This window comes from Plutella xylostella, chromosome 28 (genome assembly GCF_932276165.1).
Source record: "Plutella xylostella chromosome 28, ilPluXylo3.1, whole genome shotgun sequence".
Lineage (NCBI taxonomy): Eukaryota > Metazoa > Arthropoda > Insecta > Lepidoptera > Plutellidae > Plutella > Plutella xylostella.
This window is the reverse complement of record NC_064008.1, coordinates 5924984-5942571: the sequence shown is the minus strand read 5'-3', so window position 1 is coordinate 5942571 and position 17588 is coordinate 5924984. Positions and strand designations below refer to the sequence as shown.

Sequence of the window (17588 nt, the reverse complement as noted above, 5' to 3'; positions counted from 1 at the left end):
AATTTACCACCATCAGAAGAATTATAAAATGCACCCTTTTATTTTTTTGACTCACTCCGCAGCTCTTAGCTTGTAATTTATTATCTTTACTTACTTAATAAACACGTCATTTTTGTATATATGTGTTAGTATTTAAGTTATGTGTTAGTATCTAAAGATCGCATCCAGTGGCGTGATTTGGGAGAGGCCTACGTCCGGCAGTGGACTGCTATAGGCTATTGATGAATGACGTTTATTTCATGTGTGTGTACAAATGAAGCATATTCTATCTATCTAAAAACTGACTTCCCACAGGTGAAAACAATAACAACACAAATCCGCCTGCAACAAAGCTCGATACGCGGTTTACAATCAGAACCAGCATTAGACATAGAGGAGGAGCGGGGACGGGCGATGAGGAAACATAAGGACAGTGTGCTCAAACAATGCAGGCTACATGGGGAGTTGAAGGACTTAGTGGCGAAGCTGCATAGGGCTGATGTTAGCATGTTTCAGGTAAGAAAACGGAAGATTTTATCTGTGAGCTTGAAGAAGGCAAATGCTTTAAAGGCATTATAGTCTAGATATTGATGTTGATTCTGAAGGCAGAAATTCTAATTTTAACGCTGTCAAACTAAAAAATTTGCTAGCATAAAATGATATTTACGGAAACAATCACAGAGTCGAATTTTAAACAAAGAAATTAAGGTTTTGACATCGCTAAATTTAAAATTTCTGCCTTCAGAATCGATATCATTGAACCAAATTCAGTATGGAACAAAATCTGAAACAGCTGCGCAGCAATTACAAGATTTTCGAACCTCCGTTGACGTTGCGTATCGTCAACTGTCACTGTCAAAATGGAAGGCAAATTTGTTAGTTCCAAAAGTGACTACGTTGGCGCTGTTCTTTTTCCATATGTTTGTGTAGTATTGTACAACGCTAGCGTATTGTCACGTAAGCCTGTGATAGGGGTTTTAAACATAGAGGAGGAGCGAGCGCGGGCCGCGACGAAACATAAGGATAGTGTGCTGAAACAGTGCCGGCTACATGGGGAGTTGAAGGACTTAGTGGCGAGGCTGCATAGGGCTGATGTTAGCGTGTTTCAGGTAAGAACGAAAATAATTGTACTAAAATAATGTGAATGTTAAAAAAATAGTAGTTAACCGATAGGAGTTCATTCTTCATCACTTTTATTCTAGGCCTTTTGGAGATTAGAGATAACGAGTCTCGTAAAAATCACGTGACCAAACAAATTTCTGTAGAGAAACGTTCCCTACTAATATCTATACATGCAAATGTCGCATAAGGTACTTTTTTACACAATGCACACAAACATACCTAAGTTGTTTATTGTAGGACATAGGCCACCTTCAAGATTGGAGGGTTATTGCCATCATCTTAAACCTACGTTACCAGTGCCTACTCAATCGGCGGTGAACTGTTTGCCTACAAGGAACGAAGCCTAACACCAGGCAGGCGAGTTAATGTTTGTTTCATATTTGAAAATAAATGGTTGGTTACAGATGAAACTGGAGTTGAGCAGAAACGCGATAGTCCAACAAGAGTCAGAATTGCGGGAACTGAAGCACGAATTGAGGAATACACAGGTAAATAACATCAGCATACCTAGCACAGACCACAAAACTTGCACGACAAGACGTCAAAGTCTTACATTCCGGCCTCTAGGTGCTAAGTTTGTATCATCTATAAATGAGAATAATCTATATAATAAAAATGAATTGCTGTTCGGTCTCGCTAAAACTCGAGCTAATTTTGGTCTTGAAATATTCGTGGAAGTCTAGGGAAGGTTTAAAAGGTAAGAAAGGTAGGGTAGGGTAGGGTAGGGTAGGGTAGGGTAGGGTAGGGTAGGGTAGGGTAGGGTAGGGTAGGGTAGGGTAGGGTAGGGTAGGGTAGGGTAGGGTAGGGTAGGGTAGTGTAGTGTAGTGTAGTGTAGGGTAGTGTAGTGTAGTGTAGTGTAGTGTAGTGTAGTGTAGTGTAGTGTAGTGTAGTGTAGTGTAGTGTAGTGTAGTGTAGGGTAGGGTAGGGTAGGGTAGGGTAGTGTAGTGTAGTGTAGTGTAGTGTAGTGTAGTGTAGTGTAGTGTAGTGTAGTGTAGTGTAGTGTAGTGTAGTGTAGTGTAGTGTAGTGTAGTGTAGTGTAGTGTAGTGTAGTGTAGTGTAGTGTAGTGTAGTGTAGTGTAGTGTAGTGTAGTGTAGTGTAGTGTAGTGTAGTGTAGTGTAGTGTAGTGTAGTGTAGTGTAGTGTAGTGTAGTGTAGTGTAGTGTAGTGTAGTGTAGTGTAGTGTAGTGTAGTGTAGTGTAGTGTAGGGTAGGGTAGGGTAGGGTAGGGTAGTGTAGTGTAGTGTAGTGTAGTGTAGTGTAGTGTAGTGTAGTGTAGTGTAGTGTAGGGTAGTCTAGGGTAGTGTAGGGTAGTGTAGGGTAATCTAGGGTAGTGTAGGGTAGTGTAGGGTAGTGTAGGGTAGTTTAGTGTAGTGTAGTGTAGTGTAGTGTAGTGTAGGGTAGTGTAGTGTAGTGTATTGTATTGTAGTGTAGTGTAGTGTAGGGTAGTGTAGTGTAGTGTAGGGTAGTCTAGGGTAGTCTAGGGTAGTGTAGGGTAGTGTAGGGTAGTGTAAGGTAGGATAGAAGAAGTAGCAAGACTTTGTACGTACCGTGGGTGAGCACTCAATACCGACAGAACGAGTATATAATAAGGGCTAGTCACTCATTTAATGAAATCAGCAATAGCAAGGAACTTGACATTGATCTTTTTTGTACAAAACCATCCGCAATAAGGAAAATAATAACGAAAGACTACTTTACCAGCATGGACTAAGCTGTACAGTCGTTTTGGTGGTAATGGGCACTTATAGTTTTAGGTTTCATTGTTATTTTTATATCGGTATATATATAGTATATATACATACTTGAGATACTATGGAATAGGAGGAAAGGCTTTAGATTTGATAGCTTCATATTTAGACAAGAGGCAACAAAGGGTGGATATTAACAATACTAAATCACAGGGGGCTCATGTAAAGATAGGCGTCCCTCAAGGATCTATTCTAGGACCATTTTTATTCCTCATTTATATTAATGACTTGCCTTTTATGGTTGAAAAATTGACTAATATAGTTTTATTTGCTGACGATACTTCTTTGCTTTTTAAAGTTAAAAGAAGTGAAAATAATTTTTATGAAATTAATTCTATTCTATCTGACATACACGATTGGTTTACCGTAAATAATCTTTTATTGAATTCTAAGAAAACGAAATGTATTAAATTTACACTGCCGAATGTTAGACAATGCGATACTAACATTATTCTAGATGGGAATAAATTGGACCTAGTTAATGATACTGTCTTTCTTGGTATGACTATAGATTCAAAGTTGCAGTGGGGACCTCACATTGCCAAATTGGCTGGAAGGTTGAGCTCCGCAGCTTTTGCTGTACGGAAAATTAGACAACTGACCGACGTTGAAACCGCCAGATTAGTTTACTTTAGTTATTTCCACAGCTTATTGTCGTATGGCATTTTGCTTTGGGGTAGAGCCGCTGATATTGAAACTATATTTGTATTACAGAAAAGAGCCATCCGCTCTATATACAAACTTGGTTCCAGGGATTCATTGAGAGAACTATTTAAAGAAATTAACATCCTTACAGTTCCATGTCAGTTCATTTTTGCCAATTTAATGTATGTACGAAAGAATATTTCAACTTTTGATACAATTGGCAGTAATCATGACATTAATACTAGGAACAAGCATAAGCTGGCTTTTCCAGCGATTCGTCTGGCGAAAGTTAATAAATCGTTTTTAGGGTACTGTATTAGATTTTATAATAAGCTTCCAACAGAAGTTGCTCAAATGCCAGAGAATAAGTTTAAGTGTTACATTAAAGAGAAACTCAGTAAAAAAGCTTATTATAAAATTGATGATTACTTAGAGGACGATAATGCATGGCTGTGATAAGTAGTTAGCTCTGCTCATATTATTATAATAATTATTATTAAGCTTATATGTATTGTATACCAACTAGTTTTAAGTCTTTTTTTGAAAAGATGGCTCAGGAGTTTCTTGCCTCCGTTCTTCTCCTTAGACAGAAAGAGCCCCCCCTTATCCGAACGGAGAGTAATTTGTAAAAATTGACGTTCATCAGAAAATTTTATATTTGTACGATGAATAAAAAATTTTGACTTTGACTTTTGACTTTACTTATATAGGTTTTTTATAAATTAAGTAACATAATATTAGTGTTAGTGTAAATCGAGGCAACCAAAGTAGTAACTTAAAATATTATTCTTTTTTCTATACCTGTTATGTCAACGATCTTAGTAAATTGTATGTTGTAGTGTAGGGTAGTGTAGGGTAGTGTAGTGTAGGGTAGTGTAGGGTAGTGTAGTGTAGGGTAGTGTAGTGTAGGGTAGTGTAGGGTAGTGTAGGGTAGTGTAGGGTAGTGTAGTGTAGGGTAGTGTAGGGTAGTGTAGGGTAGTGTAGGGTAGTGTAGTGTAGGGTAGTGTATTGTAGGGTAGTGTAGGGTAGTGTAGGATAGTGTAGGGTAGTGTAGTGTAGGGTAGTTTAGGGTAGGGTAAGGTAGTGTAAGGTAGTGTAGTGTAGTGTAGTGAAGGGTAGGATAGGGTAAGAGGCGGTATGAAGTTCGCCGGGTCAGCTAGTATAAAATATTAAATTGTCTATTTCATCATCATCATCAGCATCAATAATCCTCATCCAACCTCAACGGGCTACTTAAATCCATCGATCCCGAGAACTAAAGTGTGTGTCCAATCATCATCGGATAACTAAATTTCTACCCACCCCATTGGATTAGTTTTATTTCCTAATGACAACTCTTTTGGTATATCCAGAAATAATATTTGCTAAATTAATTTTCCAGGCAACACTAGAAAACATCGAGAACCTTCTAACGCGAGCGAAATCGACTGCCAAAGAGAAGCTTCTAGAAGCGAAACAATCCTGCAACAATAAGCTACCGCAAGACCCGAGTTTTCCATACAAAGAGGAATTTGAGGCGCTACCGACGACCATGGCGGCTTTGATGGAACATTCTGGAGAGTTGCAGACCAGGATAGACATTATGGACAAGGGGGATGATCAGGTATGTGGTTGGATAAGGCGTTTGGGGATGTGAAGGGTGTTGTAAGATTGAGGTTCTGTAATGTATGGCTGAAAGGAATGATTTGATTGAGCGTGACATGTCATGTTTAATGAAAAGCGGTTCATTCAGCTCAGAAAGTTAATTATCCACCTATCTTTGTATATCTTGTCTAATGCTATGTAACTGGGGTTGTGTTAGTCAACTAAATTATCAGTACGGTGGATGCAAACTTGAACATGGGAAAAACCTAACATTTCTATCACTTTCTGTATATTGCTCAGGTGATAAAAGAATACGAAGAGCGAGAGAGGACGATCAACAAGCTAAAAGCCGACGTTAACAACTCCAGTTCTGTCAACAAACAGATGGAAGACAAAATGATACAACTCAGGTGAGTAATATGTGACTAATGCCGCGTAATATTTATACAATACTAGCTGTTCCCACGCGCTTCGCTTCGCCTTAAAAAGTTTTCCCGTGGGAATTCCGGGATAAAAAGTAGCCTATCTTCTTTCTCAGAGTCTAGAACATATGTATACCAAATTTCATTCAAATCCGTTCAGTAGTTTTGGCGTGAAAGAGTAACAGACAAACAGCGCTTCGCTTCGCCTTAAAAAGTTTTCCCGTGGGAATTCCGGGATAAAAAGTAGCCTATCTTCTTTCTCAGAGTCTAGAACATATATTATGTATACCAAATTTCATTCAAATCCGTTCAGTAGTTTTGGCGTGAAGGAGTAACAGACAAACAGCGCTTCGCTTCGCCTTAAAAAGTTTTCCCGTGGGAATTCCGGGATAAAAAGTAGCCTATGTTCTTTCCCAGGGTCTAGACCGTATGTATACCAAATTTCATTCAAATCCGTTCAGTAGTTTTGGCGTGAAAGAGTAACAGACAGACAGTCAGACAGACAGACAGACACAGTTACTTTCGCATTTATAATATTAGTTAGGATACAGTATGTGACTAATGCCGCGTAATATCAATACCATATAAATAATAATACTAATGATCCGTCACCTTTAGAGAGCTTTTACCACCTAGCACAGTATAATTATTGCCTGTTTTTAATAATCTCCCATTCAAAAGATGAAATTTTGTAGTTTATGACTCAATTTCAGACATAATAGTTACACACAAAAAAATCATAGGAATTGGAGGAGTTTTGTTGCAAATACTGTATTGTAAATTATTGGTAACTAATGGGTAAGTATCTCTCATTCATTACTACCCCAAGTACAGTGGGCTGCACTGAAACCTGACCCCCTCTCAGTAGCAATGTCTTTCTAAGAGGGGTCAAGTACCTAACACGTTATTTTATTGCAGAGAAGCATGGCTCCCGCCATTGGAAGAGTTGCTGCAGGGTATCGGAGTTACGTTCGGAGACATGTTCGCTAAGATGGGATGCGCGGGGGAAGTTAAACTGGACAAGGGGGGAAGCGACGTGAGTTTCACCTAATCCTATTACATAACTCCCTTTTCGTTTCTCCGTAGACGGGTAATAACCAATGATTGCCAAAGTAATAATTAACCAACATTTAGTTTTATATTAATACTAGCTGTTCCTGCGAGCTTCGCTTCGCCTTAAGAAGTTTTCCCGTGGGTATTCCGCGAAAATATAATATGCGTTAATCCAGAGTGTCTGCTAACTCCATACTTACAAAATTTCATTAACATCGGTTCAGCCGTTTTGACGTGAAGAAGTAACAAACATACACACATACTAACAAACTTTCGCCTTTATAATATTACTAAGAAGTGGGATACTTAATATGATTATGTACATACCTTCAGTAATCCGGGCTTTCACGACAGCGTAGTGTGAAAATAAATCCGATAAAATCCTGTCGATCACTCACACTGCTGGAGGACCAATACAATTACAATAATATTCACTTCAATGTCTATCCGCCGGTAGCGATATTTGATTACAAAACCCACTTATACATGAGTAGTCTGAATTATGAATAAATCTGATCGCAAAAGCACAAGAGTAAAAATTTGATTAATTACAATAACTACCCGCACTTATTAATAAAAATTATGCCATGATTTGAATATAACACAGTCATATATACTGTGTTTTTAATTTACGATAATAATTTAAGAGGGCTTTTTATGAACAACTTGGAAAAAATATTGTACTACCCATAAAGTCACGTTTTCCAACTAAGTTTATTTGTACACGTAAATAAAATACCTTTTTATAGTGTTACCCTCCCCTCTTCCGTTTGACCCAAACGTTCACGGACAGTCGGACACCCATCATCTCTTTCCATGCTGTCAAACCTATAACACCCCGTTTATTACAGGAGGACTACGACAAATACGGCATAGCCATCCTGGTCCGCTTCAGAGACAACGAGTTGCTACAACAGTTGACCCGACACACTCAGTCGGGAGGCGAGCGAGCTCTTACTACCGCCATCTATTTGATGTCACTGCAACTACGGGTTACCTCGCCTTTCAGGTAACTGTTGTAAGGTTTTCCCGTGGAAATTATGGGATAAAAAGAGGCCCACTGCATGCTATATTGGGGAATTTTGGGATTTTATCAGTAGGTTTTGGGATGTTATAAGAAGGCTATGTTGTTCTAGACTTGAGTGTCAGTTTACTACATATGCAAAATTGAATAAAAAATGGTTGTCATTTTGCCGTCAAAGAGTAACGGTCACTACTGCCATCTATCAGATTTCACTGCAACTACACTCGTAGTTGCCTTTCAGGTGAATTATCTCCAATGATATACCAAGGATGGAGATTGTAGGTAACTAAACTTCTGATGGGGTTATAATTCAAAGTCGGATGGGAATGATAACCTAAGAAAATTAGGGTTGATTTGCAGCATCCCACCCTAAAATCGAGATGAAATATATTGCTACCATTATACTTGTCTTGTGTCTTGTAAGGTACCTTTATAAGGATTGGTGAAAGACACCTAAGGATTAACGTAACAATGGTGAAAAGTGGCTGCAGTAATGTACCTTTGTCTACCCAAGCAGTAAATTCATTATCATTAGTTTGTGTTTTGTATTAATGCTATGTTTCTTTATTCAACAGATGCGTCGACGAGATAAACCAAGGCATGGACCCTATAAACGAGCGGAAAATGTTCCAACTTCTGGTCAAAGTGACTACCGACTGCGACAACGGACAATACTTCCTGTTGACGCCTAAGGTACGTAACACGCCCTTTGGTTGGCTGGTATCAAGCTGGTATAAATAGTTGTGCGGGATAAAACTGGCATTTGACAGCCGAATAGTGTAGTGGTTAGTGACTCTGACTGCTATGCCGAAGGTCCCGGATTCGATTCCTGGCTGGGGCAGATATTTGTTTAACGACACATTTGTACTCGGGTCTTGGGTGTTGACATTTATTTTTAATTTGTATGATAGATACGTATTTGTGTAGATATATATCTCTTGTATTATCATAATACCTATAACAGCAATTAACAACTTCGTATCTTTTTTTCCAGCTTCTTTCTAAACTAGATTACAACCCAAAAATAATGGTGCATACGATACAAAACGGGAGAACTATTATGAACTACAAAAAGTGGAAACTTCACAAGTTTTTGGAGAGTGCACGCAACTATACACCTTAAATACAGTGCGATAAGGTACTGATTTGCGCGGCATACCGTACGAGATTATGTTTAAGTTTAAGTATAGATGGCGCTGGGGTAGATTTGGAAAATCTATTTGAATTTCGAAAATGTATTTTTTTTTGTCGTTTTAAAAATTCGTTGTTTTTTGAAAGGATTTTAAAATCTTGTTAAAATGCTCTCTTTTTGTTGAAATTTAGAACCCCAGTGGTAGAAAACACGAAAGCTGTGATTCTGTATAACGATTACTTAGACTTTTTAAATAAGCATTTATGTTAAATTGTGTTCAGTATTTGCTTAATGCAGATTTTTGTCTTCTGTAACTGATTTTTAACCTGAAAAACGGTACAAACTAGTATAACGACTTGCCATAAACACATTCAATAACGAAAACTAACCGAAGATATATTATCGTAAAAGGTAAAAGCCGGCTGAACCGATTTTGATAAAATACCTCTTTGGAGAAGTAGTAATATTCTAATAGTGCTTTAACATGGTTATGGAGATGGTACCCATCCAAATCAGTTCATCCTACATTCCGCCTCATTGTCCTTTCGGTTTTATAAATAACAGCATCACAAAACATAGTCCTTTAGCGAACTCTTGTTAGAATGTTTTTAAACAGTATTGATATGATGATAATAATTTTATAAATATTTAATTCTCTATATGACCGAATTCTCTATTTTGTAATTGTATGATTCCATTGAAAATGACAGTATAATTGTAAAAAATGTGTTATAATTTTTTTATTGTGATCAATAAATACTTTTTAAATTTTCAAGGCAGTGTTTTAGTTTGTACAAATACAAGTCTTAAATAATATTTAATATCATTAGGCAATATAAAGAGATAATTTGTTACAAAGCATACTTCAACAAATTTCATTGCTTACGCCCAATATTTATATCTTACTTCTTACAACTATGTGGCAAATTATTTTAGTAAAAGGCTTAGTGGATTTACCACTTTCAAACAGCCTTTAAGGAATGATAGTGCCATTCAACCATATAGATACCAAGTATTTGTCCGATACCATATAACAGGCTCTGCCTAGTTTGGGCCGTATGGCCGAGTGTGAGATGTTCTGACATATTCAGTATATTAGGTACTAAGTATAATATCGAGCCATAAAACTGGTTACACAAACTCAAAACAAAAGAGTGTTCATCAAGCTAAACAATCCAAATCTACTGTTCCATCTGAACACCTTTCCCCGTCCACTGTTCGTCTAACTTCACATCACACTCAAGGTCCCTCAAGGCAGCTTTGATGTCGAACCCGAATTCCTTCTCGAATCTTCCGTATGCGTTATTCAAGATGGCTTCCGCACCCAGTTCGTGGAACTTTGCGTTTTGCTCGCGACATCTAGCGACCATGTTGCGAATCGCCCAGCAGCCGTTTTTCTGTAACAAGAAGATTGTAATTAGTTGTCAATTCTATTCTATGTGGTATGTGGGGGTGTATTGTTGATCAATTATACGTCATCTCCATATAAAATTCTTGACAGATGTGTCAAAAGTCAACCACTAATACCTGGTTATGCTCTAACCGCCTATGGAGAAATTGGCACTTAACCCAAATTTCGCCATAATGTCAAGAATTTTATATGGAGATGACGTATAATTGATGAACCAATCCCTGGTCTGTTAGATAACCGACTATGGAGAAATTGGGGCTAAGCCAATCAGATCAGTTTTCAGGCGCTGACTCCCATTATTATTGGCGATTCAGCGACTGAAAACTCGGATGGTTCAAGTTCACCCCATTGTACAGTCAGCTGCATAAGTAGCTATACACTTATGTATCTTGTCAATACGAAGCCGCCTATCAATTCATTGAAACATTGACGGTTCGTCAGTTTGACAAGGTACAGAAGTGTATAGCTACTTCTGCAGCTGACTGTACCTAAAGATAACATGTACCTGCACAGCACAGTTGTCGGCGTGTGAGTTCATACACTCGAGTATGGCGTCGGGCGCTCCGCTCGCGAACATCTGTTCGCTGTGTGTCGGCTCGCGAAGGACTAGGGCCGCTATGCATTTGAGGATTATTGCCGCTGTGGAGGCGTTGCTCTGGGGAAAGAGAATTAAGGGCTCGTTATCTGGATTTTACAGGTTTTGTAGACAATGCTGTAGATAGTAAGCTCACAAAGATCTTGTAATTTTTTTCGCGCGCAAAGTGACATTATAAAAAGGCTGCCGTCAAATCAGTAGGTATCATTATAGACTTGTTATAGACAGATACACGTATATGTGGAGATAGTGAGTCCAGTCATATCGTTTATTATTCATGCAGCTTATCTGCAGTCTATTATATTATTCAGTTTATATCACTGGCTTCACACCCGCGACTGAAAGGACTGTGAGAGTCAAATAGACAAAAATTTAATGTCGACACCAAATGACCCCAATATTTAAAAACATTTAGGTAAATTAGAATTTGCTCAAAATATTAACATTATTAGGTAATGTTCTGATACGCTGTTAAATGTACTTCAATGTTGGAGACGGGTCATTAAGCAAGTCTTTTCCGTTTAGGAGTAATTTGCTAGTGTCACTGGAACTTTTTCATTGCTCGTGAGTGCATTATGTAACTATCAGCTCACGTACCATATGCAGGTTCAACAGTCCGACCACGATGGGCGCCACTCCGCTCTGGACCAGCCTTCTCTTCACGTCGTCGTTGCCAGCCAATGCCGTTATTCTGAGAAATAATTGAAACAGGAAATATTACAAACTAGCGGTTCCCGCGAGCTTCGCTTCGTATTAAAAAGATTTCTCGTAGGAATTCCGAGATAAAAAGTGTGTTAATTCAGGGTGTCAGCTAACTCCATACCAAATTTCGTTAAAATCGGTTCAGCCGTTTTGACGTGAAGAGGATACAAACATACACACACACATATACTCACAAACTTTCGCATTTATATAATATAGTTAAGTAGGATTTTTCGTGAGCTTTACATTGTATTATGCATAAGAGCGAGGGCGTCTAAAGGTTATCTCGTGTAAATTAGGTTCAGACATTCAACATCACCATAATACATACAAATTGATGTGTGTGTGTATGTAGGTATTTATAGGCGTACACCTTATCTACATAAACAACTGGTGGTACTTACAGTGCCACAAACTTATCTGTTCCGGTGATAGCTCACGTAAATGTGTAATATTTCTTCATTCTATTAGATTTTAAGTTTGCCAGTAGTGGTAATTCGCTCTTGTGGTTTCAATAAACCCATGTAATCTATATCAATATATAATTCATTAGTAAATAATGAGATATGGATCAATTTAGTTCGCACTCACCGGAACAGATAAGTTTGTCGCACTGTAATAAAAGCGTCCTTGGTTATTGATCAAATTGTTGCCATGACTCCAAGCAAAACAAAATCAATAATTATTGTTAGATCAATAGACACTGACTCTTTCTTACAAATTACAAACCTTTCAGTCAGTACAACGATAGCACGTAATATCTACGAATTAAGCTCCCAAAATGGCGAGAGCCCCAAACGGTGATCTTTTATCTTATGGCAACAAGCGGCACGGCCTATCATCAGTCAGCCAATGGCATCTACACAACTGCAACGTACTTAAAGGAGATATCATCGGAATAACTGACGAAAATACTTCGAGAACCAAAAACTGCATCGTCAAAGTAAACCAAACATCGTCCCATGACTTCAAAGATAGTACCGATCAGTTGCAACAAAGAGCCAGACATATCAACTATTGGAAATCAGAATTAGAACGAGCTATAAGGGACATAGATGAAGAAATAGCCGTTTTAGAAACGCAAAGACAGCAGTTGAAGAATGCTATGGATACGCTTAAAATACCGGAGTATATAACCGAAGAATGTTTGACATTGAGATGCAATAGAATGCAGTCGGATCTCATATACGATTCACCGCAAGAGGCACTGTTCACTGAAGCAACTTTGATAGATAACGTTAAAAGGCTACAAAGCGAAATGCTAAGAGACATTGAGAGACAAATGCAAATGAACATAGCAGCAAAAGAGGAGTTAGAAAGGGATTGGAGCAATAAATACATGGCGTTTAAATACGAATCGGAAAACGTAGATTTGCAGACCAAATCTGAAAACGTGAAAGATTCAGCAGGTGCTACAAAACTAGCAGAGGGTCAATCGAACGTTCCATCGTGGGAACAAAACACTATCAATATTCTGAACCAGTTCAAAAGCGCTTCTGATAAATCTAAAGAATTGAGAGTTAGAGTCGACGCAACTTTAATAAACACATCCAGAGACCTACGATCACAAGACATAGCTGTAAACAAAGCGTTAAGCGAAAGGATAGCTAGAACTGAACAAGCAAAAACAGAACTGGAAAACCAATTAAAACTAACGCTAGAGAAAATTGTTGAAACTGAAAACGTACTTGCAACTCTACACGAAGAAATGCTGAAAGTGTCTCAAAGGATTCAAGTGGCTCAGACGCGGCTAAACATCAAAAGTTGTAGGCCGAATGTTGAGAACTGTAGGGAAGGGTCATTAATAAGTCTTATAGAGGAGGTAAGGGATTTGAATGACAGTATGAGTTTGCTTCAACGAAGGTCTTTGACGACGGAGACTTTGAGGGCTGATTTGATTCAAGAACGATCGAGGCTGGAGAATGAAATCACGGTGAAGAAGAAATCTTTGTTTATTGACAATGAGAGGTGTCTGTTTTTGAGATCGCATTACCAGACAGCTGAAAAACTGTGCGGTTACTAGATCAATATCAATATACAATAGCTAGTATTGTGAGTTTTGCTTAAATATTTTGTACTTATATGCTTAAGTATCTATTGTTGTAATTTATGCACGAACATCCGTAAAATAAATATAAGTATTTGCGTGAATGTTGTAGAAGATTAAAATTATTCTATTAGAATCATTTGCATTTATAATAAGTACATTACTAAGAGGCTTCAGTAAGATTTAAGGTTTGTAATTTTGTAAGGACTGAATAAAGCTAATAAAAGCCCAACATGATAATAGCGTTTCTGCGTTTTCAGATCGCAATTAATATGAAATGAAATGAAATCGTTTATTTTTCGACGTAGAATGTTAGAATTACTTGTCGAAAGTCATGATCTACCACCATTTCACAAAGGCCCCGTCATTAAGGAGGAAAGAAATGGCGAAAGAAACTCCTCGAGCATCTTTTCAACTTTTTGCTTAAAACTAATACAATTTTACTTATATCTAGTTAATAATACAATTTTACTCAAGCATATCCATTTCATTTTTCCAAATGCCTTAGCTGAGGTGGACAAGACCACGCGTTTTTATCGTTTAGATAATCATTAATACTATAATAAGCTTTACTACATAATGTCGTTTTTACAAAATTCTTAAATTTAGTCTCAGTAAGGTTTAGTGTTTCATTTGATAATAAAATCCACATCTAGATTTAAATGTTACATTTACTTTTGCCATTTTCAATTAATGAATTTGTTCATCAATAGCTTGTATTTTTTAAACTTAACAGACTGTCAAGCTGTCAAGACACCATTTGGGTGCAATTCTAGTTTTTAAGCTTGAACTTTTATGTTTTTAAGCATGTTGTGTTATGTACCTGTAGTAGTGTTGGTATCACACAATAAATACATCCTAACTAATATTATAAATGCGAAAGTAACTGTGTCTGTCTGTCTGTTACTCTTTCACGCCAAAACTACTGAACGGATTTTGATGAAATTTGGTATACCTATGGTCTAGACCCTGAGAAAGAACATAGACTACTTTTATCCCGGAATTTCCCACGGGAAAACTTTTTAAGGCGAATCGAAGCTCGCGGGGACAGCTAGTAATTAAAAAAAATTGTAAAAATTGGAAACTTAAAAAAAAATCAAAGAAACAGCCTGTAAAGATAAGGTAAGGACTCACAGGCGGCACCCCTGGGTAGCTGTAGCCGCGGCCCCGCAGTTGTCGGAGATGGCGGCCAGCAGGGTGTCCACTGAATCTGCCGCCATGGCACACAGCTCGTTGCGGACTAGCAGACTCGACATGGTCAGCATCAGCTCTGAGAGCAGGGATGGTGAGGGGTTTCCTGGAAGAAAAAGAGGATATAAGCCTGGACGTCGTTGCAAGGAAAGATTGATAATTAGGAGAAAATAAAAAACGGCTTTAAAAATTCATTTGATATCACTGTCCCTGGTCCGATTTAGATGTGATTGATTTGTTCCCTCATATTTGTTGACCACAATGCTTACTTTACTTTGTAAAGAAATAATTCAAATAAATCATCAACAGAAAATACTCATTCATGTATAACAGTCTTTCAGCCTTCCTCATCTATGGTATGTTTGCCTGTATGTAGTCCCTACAACTGTTAGGATGCCCGCACTCAACTGGCTTTTTAAGATATCAGGTCGATTTCCGGTTCTTTTGATTTACATAATTATATACTATTTCAGACAGATTTTTTGTAGGACGTTAATTTTTTTTGCCATACCTTTTAAAAGTGCAGCTAATTTCTCTATGAGTTGAGCTCCCAACTCCTTTGAATGATCATGTGCTTTGCCAAACTCAACTCTAATGTCATCGTCTAGAGTTAAAACTCGTACTAGATGTAGTGTGCCGCTTAGGATCTGAGGACATTGACATAAAACAGTTATGTTTAAGATTAGTGATGATTGAAACAAAATTTTGATTTGTGGCCGCAAAAGACACAGCCATGTTTGTTAATTAATAAAGGCCTGTCCAACGTTACATCATGCTTAGAGCCTGTTCTACAATGTCTGGATAATGGCTACCTGTGGAATAAAAGAATGCTATCACTTTCTGTAATTATGTTCTAGGCTGTTGCTTGTTATGTCTCATCCAGCCACCACCACCATCTAAGGTTGTTGGTCCAGCGGGCAGGAGGGCGTCCCACGAGTGTGTTTATACTAATCATAGTTTATATTCATACCTTTCTGTTCTTCTGGTTGTCCAGTAACCGCTTGATGTTCTCTATCATATCTTTGCTGAAGAGATTCTGTCGGTTCATTTCATGCCGGACACAACACACGCACGTCCACTTCAGGAGCGGCACTAGAATGTCTTCGTTTGTTACTGAACTTAGCATGCTGGAAAGAGAAATACACTAATATTGGTTGTAATTAATATTGTAAGAGGTTTTTTCCTTAGTTTTCTTTTGTCTTTAAAGGTTTTAACATGGGAATTACAGGCTAAAAAGTAAGGTATACAGTTAAATTTAAAATTTAACTAATTAGTGTCAGATAAATAAGTTGACAGGGACACAGGCAAAGGACAGAGTGTTGTAAAGCTCCAAGAGTTTTGTAAAGGAGACCCCCTGAAATTTATGAACCAGAACCAACCTGAATATTTTTCTCATAATAAGAACAGAAGAATAGCTTAGATCATTTTGTTAAAGAAAATAGTTAAAGTGTTTTACCTATTTATCAAATCTATGCCTTTGATCTCTAGCAAATCAGGCTGGATGTCCATCAAAGCTGCTAATGTATTGAGGACTGATACAATGAATGCTGCATCCTTTTCACTCTTATCCTGTTGGTACATCTTGTATCTCGCTTCAAGAAGCTTGATGAGTATATTGTAAGCGCCTTCCTTGCCAGCTCTTATTCTTCTTGCTAAATCCTTTTCACATTCTGACTGTAAACAGATATTGGTTCATATTAAAAACTCCTGAAATTTAATTTCTTTGTTTAAATCCATCCTTTATAATGCTGCACAATGGGGTCCAGCTTATAAGAGCTTTACAAGCTAGCCCCTTTATTCATAGAAAGTTACAGAACATTTTAGCTGTTGAACTGTTTTGTCCCTCTCTGTCAAAAAACAAATTGTACTTTCACAGAGAGGGACAGTTTAATAGCTAAAACGTTCTGTAACTTTTCTATGAATAAGGGGGAAAGAGTACAAATTGAACTACTCACTACAATTCATTTGAAAGAATCCAAAACCCATGTCATTTGAAAATGGTAATGATAGTGACCTTTATGATTGAGTAAACTATTTAGGTAATTAGTATTTACCCTCAAAACCTCCAACTGTTTCATGATCAGCTCATCCTCAAAGGTCTCTCCCGCACAGAGCTCCTTCAGCTTGTCCACAGTGATGGCCACCAGGTGCTTGTCCCCAGGAGTCAGGGCCAGGTCCTTGATGATGAGAGACAGATCTACTCCCTGGAACGTAAAACAATATAGTTTTCGGTATTAATGATAGTTTATTATACAGAAATACAGAAAGGAAGTAGATGCTAATTTGTTCAATGATTTGTGTGTACCTTTATTGCCTGAATAGTTTGTAATTTTTTTTATGAGGCGGCTTTAACGTAGCATTGCTACTTACGCACTATAAGGTAGGGTTAAAAAAATCGTACATTAATATGGAAATTTCGACAGAAAACTTTCAACACAAAAGCTATACTTTTGTGTTACAAGTTGTAGGGCAAACTGTACCTTGTGCATATATATTAATTCTCTGCTACACAGGATATTTTTAATTTGAATGTTAGGCAGCAGACCTACATAAAAACAAACTATGAGTCATAAGTTTACTGTAAGTATTGGTTATCGAAATTGTTGAAAATTATTAAACCTCCACATACTTATAATACAAAAGGAAATTTGATTTTATAAAAAAATTGTAATTACCTGCGCCTCAAACTGAGCTATAGCCTCTTTCATAGCTTCTTCAGGCTCCATATCAAACTCATCGATATTTTCCTTCACCACTTCATCGTAAGTATCCTGAGTTATTACCCGGACCATTGTTAGGGGTTGGTTATCAAATCTGCTAAAATTTCAGGCCCTCAAATACAGTATTATTTTAGTTATTCAGCAAAATAGCGGCATGTGTGAGTTTTTTCACGAACTTTAAAATTTTCAAAACCTTGCCTTGTCAATGTCAAAT

General features: G+C 37.6%; 3 protein-coding genes across 3 annotated transcripts in view; 2 read left to right on the top strand and 1 right to left on the bottom strand.

The window, feature by feature from the left end:
• Window positions 1–9574, top strand: part of LOC105393836 (structural maintenance of chromosomes protein 5) — a 23278-nt gene extending 13704 nt beyond the window's left edge. Inside the window, exons 13-20 of the mRNA XM_048631290.1 lie at window positions 295–495; window positions 1506–1589; window positions 4875–5096; window positions 5378–5487; window positions 6418–6535; window positions 7404–7561; window positions 8152–8269; window positions 8571–9574. Coding sequence (XP_048487247.1) covers window positions 295–495; window positions 1506–1589; window positions 4875–5096; window positions 5378–5487; window positions 6418–6535; window positions 7404–7561; window positions 8152–8269; window positions 8571–8699 — 1140 coding nt within the window. The 3' untranslated portion in view covers window positions 8700–9574. The remainder of the gene's footprint in view (window positions 1–294; window positions 496–1505; window positions 1590–4874; window positions 5097–5377; window positions 5488–6417; window positions 6536–7403; window positions 7562–8151; window positions 8270–8570) is intronic.
• LOC105396930 (armadillo repeat-containing protein 6 homolog) lies at window positions 9421–17588 on the bottom strand. The gene is made up of 9 exons (XM_048631291.1): window positions 17330–17588; window positions 16709–16858; window positions 16111–16328; window positions 15625–15781; window positions 15166–15301; window positions 14598–14760; window positions 11312–11405; window positions 10625–10774; window positions 9421–10105 (listed from the first exon to the last, which is right to left on the bottom strand). The coding sequence occupies exons 1-9, from the start codon at window positions 17444–17446 to the stop codon at window positions 9890–9892; spliced, it is 1401 nt and encodes a 466-aa protein (XP_048487248.1). The 5' UTR covers window positions 17447–17588; the 3' UTR covers window positions 9421–9889.
• LOC125490886 (tektin-4-like) lies at window positions 11918–14100 on the top strand. Its single transcript, XM_048631292.1, has one exon. The coding sequence runs from the start codon at window positions 12198–12200 to the stop codon at window positions 13437–13439; it is 1242 nt and encodes a 413-aa protein (XP_048487249.1). The 5' UTR covers window positions 11918–12197; the 3' UTR covers window positions 13440–14100.